This window comes from Micropterus salmoides, unplaced genomic scaffold (genome assembly GCF_014851395.1).
Source record: "Micropterus salmoides isolate LMB-PRFRI ecotype aquatic unplaced genomic scaffold, ASM1485139v1 Ms_hic_scaffold_3, whole genome shotgun sequence".
NCBI classification, from domain to species: domain Eukaryota; kingdom Metazoa; phylum Chordata; class Actinopteri; order Centrarchiformes; family Centrarchidae; genus Micropterus; species Micropterus salmoides.
The window spans coordinates 15,943,103-15,954,151 of record NW_024042261.1 but is presented as its reverse complement, the minus strand read 5'-3'; the positions used below and the strand labels follow the sequence as shown (position 1 = coordinate 15,954,151).

The window sequence follows — 11,049 nt, the reverse complement described above, 5'->3', positions numbered from 1 at the left end:
ACTTTATTATTTGCCCTCATACATTACAAAGAAATGGGACTGAGTGTTGGTGTGTGAGACTCGCTACAGACCATTATCACACCTCCCACCGAGCTCAGCAACCAAAGGGAAAACTCTGAGATAGAAAAATGGGAGGAGAAGGTTTCAAATGTAATAAAATTGTAAAGTATTCCCAAATCTTTTTTTTTTTATGGAATTTGTTCATTTAAAGTGATTTTAAGGAGGATGTTAGAAGACTACTGATTCTATGAAAGTGGAGACTGATACATTTTTTCCCCTAACAATTTAATTGACAATGTTTAGGTCTGTTTGCTCAAGTTTGCACTTGTACTACCATAGTTACATCCTGGAGTGGCAGAAGTTGGATGTTTCAAAAGTTTATAATTTATGATTTGGTGTTATGGTGGTGGAGGTGGAGAGCATTGCCGTTGGTCCAAAATCTTCCATAGGCGGGAAACTTGGTTGAGATCTGGTGACTGTAAACGCAACATATTCACATCATTTTCACCAAACCATTCAGTGAGGCCTGGTGCGTGGAAGCATCTGCATTTGATGTTGCTCCACCATTTTATTAACAGAATTTGTCCCATCTATTACTCTTAACTAACTATTTCAACCATTTTATTTTACTGTAGCTATTTAGCCATAATTTTAGCTTTTTTCTCTATATACTACCATAACTTTTTAAACTGTTTATCCAGTACTTTAAGCTGTTTCTGCCAAATTACTAATTACTTTTAGATCGCTATTTAAACAGTTATCTATTACTAGTTATTTACAGAGGAAGTGCTCATGTGCTATAGCGTTAGAGCACATGTTTTAGTCTTTTTATTTTCTACTGTCCACCGAGGATACCATAGCATGACGTGCAATATCAGTGAACAGAAGCAGGTTAGGAATAGACTAGTGCACTCCCAAATGGATTTCATAATGAGCTGTCTGAAGAGTTGGCAGGAGACAAGGGGGTAATTTAGAGAGCATGAAACGGAAGGTCTTTCCCCCCTGTGTTCACGCTCTCCTCATCAGCCACACCATCTCTTCCCTCTGGCCTCACAAGAACATGTGCGCCATGTTTATCTCTCTTTCTTGCCTATTATTTTTCTTTTCCACTCTGTTTTGACCTCCAACTCTCTTCTCCGTCTGTGTCTCAGATTGCTCTATTGATCGAGCAGCTCGTCCACCCTTGTCCTCAGTGAAGGACTTGAGGAGCACAGGATGTTTCTGACAAGAAAATTGTTTTCCCATGAGCTTCTTTTGTCAGATAGGCCAAACTGACATGTTCTTTTTCCCCGTGTATTAAGGCTGTGGACTTATGGCTAATAGATAGATAGATACATAGTTTATTAATCCCCTTGCAGAAATTCAGGAAAATGAATGTCCTGCAGTATTTCAAATTACAATAAGTCACAACGTGACACTAAATTTCTGTTACAGAACTTTCTTTGAGATTGATGGTCGTGGCTATTCACTGACAAGTACAGCTATATAGCTTATAGCCCTTTTAAACATTTCAGGGCTTCCCTTCCAGGTCAGATGAGATACAGTAACCAGTTTTTTTTTTAACGTTTTACTCTTCTCTGAGCTCTCTGCTGTCAATTGCATTTCTTAGTCCTGCAAGGACATCTTGATTTACAGACAAACACAAACAATAAACAGCAAGATCATCTGTTGGGTTCTTATTTTAAGATGAATTTTGCCAACGCTGCAATTCAGATTATATGCTGTGGATTCAATTACATTGTGCACAAACAAAGTAATCAAAATTGAACTTTTTATTATTGAACTGGAGTGATTGTATTATAAGACATTACATGTTACATGTTAAATGTTTGGACAATGTCGATGTCTGAAGGACAGATATCTTCTTTATGTGTCTCATGTTAATGACTACAATTAAATGATGGAGAGTCTTATTAAGAGAAGTCCATTTTTAAAGGGGCTGTTAATATACTTTTAATTGGTCATAGACAATTGGACACAGGAGTCTATTTAATGCATTGTATTACAGAAGAACAAGAGGGAGAGCTTTTGATCTTTAATAAAGCTGTGGGTAAAGCAGGGCTCTAATACAACCAGCGTCCGGGGTTTGAATCTCACTGGAGCTACTGTACTCACTCCTGGTATAGTTGTGTGCCTTAGATAAGTTTCCACCAATTGGCTCACTGTATGTTGTTTTCACTGAACTGATCTGATTTGAGCTCAAGTTGTCAACTGAGGGACTTAGAATACTGCATGTAGGTGGTATATCAAAGCAAAAAAGTAAGTAAAGTGGACTCCAGAGGACATAAATGAGTATTGCATCATATTTCATCAGTCAACAATGAGGAGAGGTGTGTTGTCTGCTCAGTGATGTGCACTCACTGTGTCTCACTAGTTGTCTAGAGAGTCCCCTCATCTGCTAAAGTCAGTTTCACGTTACACAACGTTACTTCACTGCACTGTTGCTTAGGAAACTTTTCTGGCAGTAGCCATGAAAATACAACAGTATGTAAGTCATACAGCACATAATTACGTAAAATGTATCAAAATACACATAATCGTCCCAGAAACAGCAAAAAAAAGGTACTCATCACTGAAATGGTTTCTGTAGCAGGAGTGAGGGCTATGCCTGCAACAGCTCTCTTTGGTAAAATAGTACTAGGCCCCTACTTCTAACCTATCAAGGTACAGTATTACACTCAGATAGCTGTTAACTGTTAATGTACTAATGATATATCACAACACAACTATAATTATTAATGTAAAATTTTTCTAGTGATTTCCGCAATAAAGGGAGAATTTGTATTTCAATAAAAACAACAAACAGTTGCAGATGTGGCTTTACCTTTTTTTTTCTTTCTTTAAAGCAGATTGTCTTGTCATGTCCAACTTTTCATCTAGACAGATAAAACTGTTCTGATTTTTTTAATCCCACTGTGACTGTGTGTATTATTTTCTGACCGATGATGGAGCCAGAATTGGACATTATTTGGAGATTTTATTCTGAAACATGTCCTGACATTCAGGTTAATCCACAGTATCTAGGAAATGTCCTTCAAATATACTGTATATTAGTATATTTCATGACTTTATAATATCTCCACAAAAGAATAAATTGAACTCCAGAAAGATTTGCCAGAAGACATGGTAGGACCCTGTTTAGCATCCAAGCTGGATTCTTGGACAACATACAGCGGTGTGTTGGATGTATTCCTTAGGGATTTTGGTCCACAGTGAATAGCATCATGCAGTTCTTGCAGTTTTCTAACCTAAGGTGCTCAGTTGGGTTATGATCTGTGCAGGCCATTGGAGTCATGTGGTCCTGGAGCTATCCTGAGATCCAACTACTCATCAACAATGCTAAGGCAACTTGGTGCTACGTTGTTACACCAAATGTGTAACAACACTCAAAATAATACTAGGATTGGGATTGATTGCCCACTGCTTCCTCGTTGGCATTTTGTTGACAAAGCTGCCAACCTGCTGCTTTTTTTCCCATGTTGCGTTCCTGGTTCGAATCCAAGCAGGAACTTTTGTTAAATGTTGTTTTTCTGTCTGTAACTCAACTGTGAAGTATGTGAACTATGAAGGAAAATTGCCAAAAAAAACAAAACACCAAAAAACAGGAAGTCTATTTCAGTTAGGGATGAGATATTAATGGATTTTGGATGGATGGCTTTTCAGGTTTGGCAACAGCTTTCTGGACCTGTGAGAACAATCACGTTGTCATTTGTACTACGTCAGAGTTTCTTAGTGTACTTTGCACATTCACATACATGCTTAGTATATAAAGTGATGTTCTGTAGAAGAGCCAGATGTTTCCATTAATAAGCACATCATCAACATACATGATTGATGGCAGGAGAAGGCTTCATTATCACCCATAATGTAGATAAGATAAAAGAAAGATAAAAATCTTTGGTTAAGGGTCATCATAAAGTACAGTATGTAGGCCTATGAAAACACAAGAGGGATTTGTGGCAGCGAAGATGAGGTCTCATTAGTGAGGTAGAAAACCAAGTATAAATAGCACCTGGTTTCTGGGGTTGATTCACAATCACAAGGTCAGTAGAGCAGCAGTACTGCCGGGGGGAAAGGTATCTAGGACACTGTTCAAAATACCAAGAAATATATGAGAAAACATCCTCCATTACACATAGAGAGAGTGAGATGGCAGATTGAAGGAGAGGCAGAAAAAGCGATGTATTAGTTTTAATACACGCATAAAGGCATTTTCAAAGGTGAAGGATTTACTACATGCTAAGTATCCATTGGCCCATCACAAAATTCCCCTGCAGGATACAGAATCTTACAGGAAACATTAAGTTATTCGGATCACTATTTGTTATCTTAACTGACATCCAGTCTGAGCCACAAAGGAGGAGAAACCAGTGACATATTCTTTGTTTCGTCCCCCTCTGTATCATCTGCCAGTCCTGCAGGCCCTGTATGTACGCTTAAAGGCATGAGTCACTGGTCATCAGCTGCCTCTGAACGTTACCTTCGCCCTAAGGCTCAAGACATCTTCTCTTCTACTGATGAAATGAGCCATTTGCAGAGTTATTATTGCTCACTCACAAGCTGAGAAAATATGTAAAGGTATCAGCAATTGGTGCTGGGCTCATTTCACAAATTTCACCTTTATTATTCTAGCCAAGTAATCCTTCCATTTACAGTGAATAGATTAATCATTTGGCTAATAATGTAATAAATAAACATGCTGCATACTGTTTATTTACAGAGATGTTTGCTCAAGAACACCGCATATAGTCTGTGGTTTGTTTCTTTTCATTCTGTTCATGCTATTCATATATGGATGGGCAGCGAGGCCTCAAATATTCTCATTATAATATATATGTGTATATTTATATGTGTATATTGCACATATTTGTTGTTTGTTGTTAAGTGTTAATTCGTTATTCTTCTGTTTTTCACATTTTGTCAGTTAATCATCTTTTTATTCCATACCATCTGTCTATTCCATATTTATATACTTCTACATTTATTAATATCTACTGTATGTTTGTGTACATGTAGCACCTTATCTCCAAAGCAAATTCCTCGTAAGTGTAAAACACTACTTGGCAATAAAGCTCTTTCTGATTCTGATTCTGATTCTGATTCTCATATGTTGCACATACTGAATCGAGTCTGTGTTAACGACATCTTTCTTAACCGCATCAGACGATAAATGTTCTGTTATACTGTACCTACTCTTAATGGAGCAGCTTAAGTTTGAGGCTGCTGTCAGTTCTCTGATAATATTGTTGCTAAAAACATTCAGTCCAAACACACCACAGCCTTGACTGCTCATCACATGCTCATCACATGTCCAGAGTTGATCATCTACATAAAGCATAAAGATAAGCTATATTTTTTTAATCATTCAATTGATGCTATGATTATGATATACTGAATATCAAGTATTTACAGTATTTATCACCTGAGGCAAAGTAACCTTATGATATAGACATACTGCATAAGATATTAGAGGGCTGACATTAAGTAAACAAATTTACATTATTTTAGTATCTAGTAATTTTAATAAGCCATTCTGACAAATCGATTATGCTAACTTTGCACTTGCCTTCTAAAAACTATAAGTCTAGCAAATAATCCTGACGCAAACAGCCTTCTTAAACTTTCCAAATAAACCGTTTTTACATAAAGCAAATTCTAGATAGATAGAGTATGATCCCCCAACTCTACACTAAAAAGAAACTGAGAGAAACGTGATAACCAACACATGTTGCATAGAGCATCTGTTGTTTTATGAATTACTTTAGATCTGTAAAGTCAAATGATTATTATTGGGGGCTGTAATAAAGAAGAACAGCACAAAGGTTTGTGCTTCAAGTGAAAACATTGAAACCAACTCCTCAGGCACCTGTCTGTGTTTCTGACAACAAGGATGCATATATATGAATAAGTTTTAATCAGCTTTTGGAGTGATGGCAGGATTTTTGCTTTGTTCTACAGCTTTGATTTAATCCATCAACACTCAATTCCCTGTCTCCGCACTGCAGGAGATGTATCAGTGGTAAAATCTCATTGTGTAGATGTCATAGAAATCAAATTTAGAGGCAAAAAACTGCATGTAGACAACAGAGAAAGGAGAGATTTGGACTTGGTGTTGGATGAAGTGAAAGTATTTTGTTTAATTCCAGTGGAAGAATCAGTTATTTGTACACACAGTAGGCTGAAATTCTCCACACCACACTTGCTGATTAAATCTAATTCATGCTACTTTTAGTGTGACAGGCTACTAATGACTAATGTAAATTTACTGTTACAGAAAATACCATCTGCTTAACTAACAAATAACACAAGAAGAATGCATGAGATGGTAGGTCTTCTATAATATTGTAAAACCTGCATTTACACTTATATGCATAAAAAGAACCCATATGAACAGTGTTGCTTTTTTTTTCATGGAAATATGTTAAAATGCATGCGGGAGTGGATGTAGGCAGCAGAGTGTGAACCAATCAAAAAAATGTCAGTTTTCATCAGAACACAAACTATTAATTATTATCAATAACCACATAGTGTGAAATTCATTTCTGTAGATGTCCAGACATCAGAAAAGGAAATAGTAAAACGCCATAAACACTGAATTCATCTTTGCCTTCTAAACAGTAGTGGAATAGGGAAAAGATAATTTGATGTATTATATGCTGTATCTACACTGCTTTCACATTATATATTGCTTTTACTGACTCTGAGGGGTAAAGAAAATGCCCCACCCACCATGTATCACTCTGCTATTTGCACAACATTCATCTATAGGCAGAACAGAAGGCACGCAATGAATTTTACAGTCTCATTCTCAATGCATGTTGAATTTTTTCGCCATAATACAGTTTCAGTGCATCTATCAGCATATCATTATCCCCAGAAGGGTTGATCTCTGACTACAGTATTTTCCTGCTGTATTTACTCAAACTGTATGAATGCTGACTTTAAAACCCCACTCCAAACCTTAACTCCTAAATAGCACAACTCTGTCTAGGAGAGGAGAGGAGAGGAGCTTGTCATGCAAGATCAGAAGAAAATCTCTGTATGTTAATGTTATGATTTAAATTCTATTACCACACTCACACAAACACTACAAAGAGACTAGCAAAGTCTTGAGGGATGTTATTCTCTGTAGGCCTTTGCATGACTTAGCAAGATCCTTTTTATTAATCATCTGGGTGGAAAATAACACATAACAAGCAGGCAAACAAACAAGGAACAGTGAGGCTTTTATTTCCACAAGATCTTCAGTGGAATTCTGAAGGTCACCGCCTTTTAGGGAGAAAGACTATGACAGCAAACCTGCTTTGTATTGATTTGTTAGCACGCAATTTAGACATAAGCACCATACAATGTCACTGATACTTTTGACAGTTTTTTTGTAGATGTATACTATACATTTTTAACCTAAATTAAAAAATATATTAATTTTAATCTAACAACAATAAGTGAAAAAACACTGAATTTCCCCTTGTGGGATTAATAAAGTATGTTTTGTTCTTCCAAAAAAAAAATTTATACAATACTTGGAAGGCTGGGCAGCATTGGGTTGTCTGGTCACTCAGTGGCATGGTTCATGGTAACAAACTCACTGGTAGGGTGCAAAATCATCAAATACAATTCCTCTCTGTCACTCAGGGTGTACCCCAAGGCACAGTCCTTGGCCCCGACTATTTTCTATATATATGAATCACATTGCCTGCTCTGTTGAAGACTCAACTATCCACATCTATGCTTATGACACAGTCCTTTATGCCATGGGATGGTCTTTGTAAATGGAAATCTTAATGCTACATCACACAATTTTAGACAACAGTTCTTCCAACAGTTTTTGTTTGGCCTTTTCCTGTTTCAATATGACGATGTCCCTGTGCAGGAAGCCAGCCTCACAAAAAAATGGTTTTCCCAGCTTGATGTGGAAGAACTTGACTGGGCAGACAGGGCCCTGAACTCAACCCAATCCAACACCTTTGGGATGCAATAGAGCGAAGACTGTGAGCCAGACCCTCTCATCCAACATCATTGTCTGAACTCACAAATGCTCTTCTGGATCAAAATGTTGTAGAAAGCCTTTTATAGCTGCAAAAGTGGGACCAACCCATATTAATGTATATGGATTTAGAATGGGATGTCATTAAAGTAATGTATGTATGTGTAATGATGTCCCAGTACTTTTGTCTATATAGTGTAGGCATGCAGAAGCTTGATGTTCTCTATCACTCTGCTATCCAGTTTGCTACAAATATCCCTTTCTAAACACACCACGGTTCTCTTTAATCCTCTGTCAAGTGGCCATCCTTACACACCCGTTATAATAGTCATTGGTTCATGCTTATCTACACCCACTCCTTTCATCATTCCAGTCTGCTGCAACCACAAACTAGAAAGCAAAAAACACTACAAACACAAATTATCTCCAAGTCAGCTTTTAAGGACTCTTAACCACTGTTATTTCTCTATTATTTACCTAACTTCCGCCTGTCTTCTGCTAACTGTTGTCCAATGCATATTCTTGTTCTCTTGCTACTGCTTTTTTTTGGTTGTGAATGCTTTTCCTGTTCCTGTTCTTGCTGTTTTCCTGTTGTTGTACTGCCTGATGCTGTAGCTACCTGCCTGATTCCTGTGTCATTTATGTAATGCTTTTTGTTACATGTAATGAAAGTTGTGATTTTATGTTAATGAGTGGGTTGGATTTTTTCTGGGATGTGTGCTGCTTTTTTTTGGTTTTTGTTTTACTTTTGACATTTCTTTCTTTTAGCCCCTAACCCCTTCGCTGAAGAAGCTTTGCTTTTTGCCAGGCCACCACTCTAAATAGGAATTTGGTCTTAATGGATACCCTGGTTAAATGAAGGTTAAAAAATAAATAATTCCAATATGACAATGTAATGGATGTACTTCATTTTACTGTTCTGTACTGTAAACCACCAGCTGTGGACATCAAGGAAGGGTTCACTTGTCATGGCAGTGTAATCTTCTCAAGCTTACAAAGCTGATCTGCTGTGGGATCAATTCCCTGTGGAGCAAAGGTCATCACTGACCTTGCTATAATACAGTTGGCATGATCTAGATTGTAAGAAAATCAGTGCAGCTTCTTTTTAACCTTTGACAGTTTGAATTTCTGACATGCATAATACCCTTCAATGTGTTTTAAAGGGTTAAAAATCTTTTGTGTTGTATATATGTTGTGTTGCTGGTTGTTTATTTTTTATTGGAGCAGAATTCTTATGAAGAGTAATACTGTATGCAAACCTGAAACACTTTTTGTTATTAGAAAGGTTTTTATTTTTATTTATTTATTTTATTTAACAAGTAAGATCGTCTGAGATTCATGAATGTCCGAACATATTTTTTGCCAATCTACCTAGGATATGTTCAGATTTTTCACTGGATAAGTGAAATATTCTACCTGCTGGCAATGAAGAGTCAGGGGACCACCAAAGTCAGTAGGATTCAACCTATGGGTACCTTGAATTTCTGTACAAAATCCATCCTATTGTTGTTGAGATATTGCCATCCATAGAGCCACAGTTACAAATGAACTCTGCTGTCAAAAATAGTACATAAATATAAGACAGATTTCTCACTAGAAAACTAGCTAATGATGGGTTTCTATGAGTTATATTCTGCTATGCCATTCCTTTGAAATACAGGCCTTTACCTTCAGGCTGTAGCACAGACAGTATTTTTGCCAGTGTTTGCGTGCTTTCACATGTTTCTACAGGCAGACTAATGAGGGAGACCACATAATGTGCCTGAGCAGTATAATGATAGAGGCTTTGTGCTGTTCTGTGATCAACCTTAAAAGGAGTAAGGCTTGTTTGTGACAGCTGCCTCACTGCCCAAATCTTGGCAGCCCAGTCATTTACACAGAGCAGAAGGAAAGTTAAACAAAGTATGGAGCAGCAGCTGGGCAACTAAGACTAAGAATCAGATGCCAATGTTCCCTCAAATTTTGTTTTCAGTCAGAAGTCAGAAATAGACTTTTCAAATCATTCTGTACTCCATTATGAAATATCCACCTATAATCCTGAACTAAAATATACAATATTTATGCTGGTGAATGTTGTTTAAAGCGCCTAAAGCTGAGAACAGATCATTGGGAATCAGTCTGTCAGCCTACATGGAGAAGGTCATCAAGCTGAGAAGGGAATAGATTCAGCTGAGCTCATTCTGAAGCTGTTTATATTTATAGTTTGTCATCAGAATATAAGTCCCCATGCTATCCCTGCACAATGTATATTAATGCAACATATCAGACATACTGCAGCTATTCAGCAGCCAGTCTTTATATGTAGTTGTTTATCAAATGTTCATCTTTACATGCACTGCACACAAGTTCCACACAGAGTCTTTATTTATTCAATGTACATTGATACACAGCTTGATAGTACCATGCAGGTAAGAAAATGCCTCTGGGTGAAATATTCTGTTCAGGACGGAAAGCTCCAGGCTAAGTTTCCTAAAAACAACTGTCACTCTATCATCAGCTTTTGTGCCATCTACTCACACAAATACAGGTGTTTTTGGGAAATGTAGTCCTAAGCAGTACAGACAGGGATGGTGCAGGTATAACTGAGGCTGGGATAAGTACAAAAACATATTCTAACACAAACACCAGCTAGACTTCATGATATATGGAACGGGACAGAAACTCTTTCTGTTACTTATTTATTGATACAGCAGTTAAATAATAAATTATAGTAATTATAATAATAGGATAATGAAAATTCACAGACATGTCATATGATTAACAAGCTATTGCATTCTCTCCCACCCCCAAACCCATCACAAGCCCTGGAGTTCCAACAGGTATGAATTTGTTTACATGCAAATGTCACACCATCGTCACTGTGCCGTGGCTTCCGCCTGCCGTCTCTACACACAGTGGCAGAGCAGCATGGCGCTCACTAGGACTTCTCAACACGCTTCTTCTTCTGGAACTTCCTGAACTGGGACTGGATGGCGACAGCTGCCTTCTCGGTCTCCGGATCGCCCATGTCAATGTCAAAGTCCTCTGGGACGTCCGTCTTGGACGCATCTGGAAGAAAAAGG

At 37.5% G+C, this 11,049-nt stretch overlaps 1 protein-coding gene across 1 annotated transcript in view; it reads right to left on the bottom strand.

The window, feature by feature from the left end:
• Positions 1–10,333: 10,333 nt before the first annotated feature.
• The window catches only part of pcp4b (Purkinje cell protein 4b), a 37,271-nt gene continuing 36,555 nt past the window's right edge, over positions 10,334–11,049 (bottom strand). Inside the window, exon 3 of the mRNA XM_038694216.1 lies at positions 10,334–11,035. Within this exon, the coding sequence (XP_038550144.1) occupies positions 10,905–11,035 (131 nt within the window). The 3' untranslated portion in view covers positions 10,334–10,904. The remainder of the gene's footprint in view (positions 11,036–11,049) is intronic.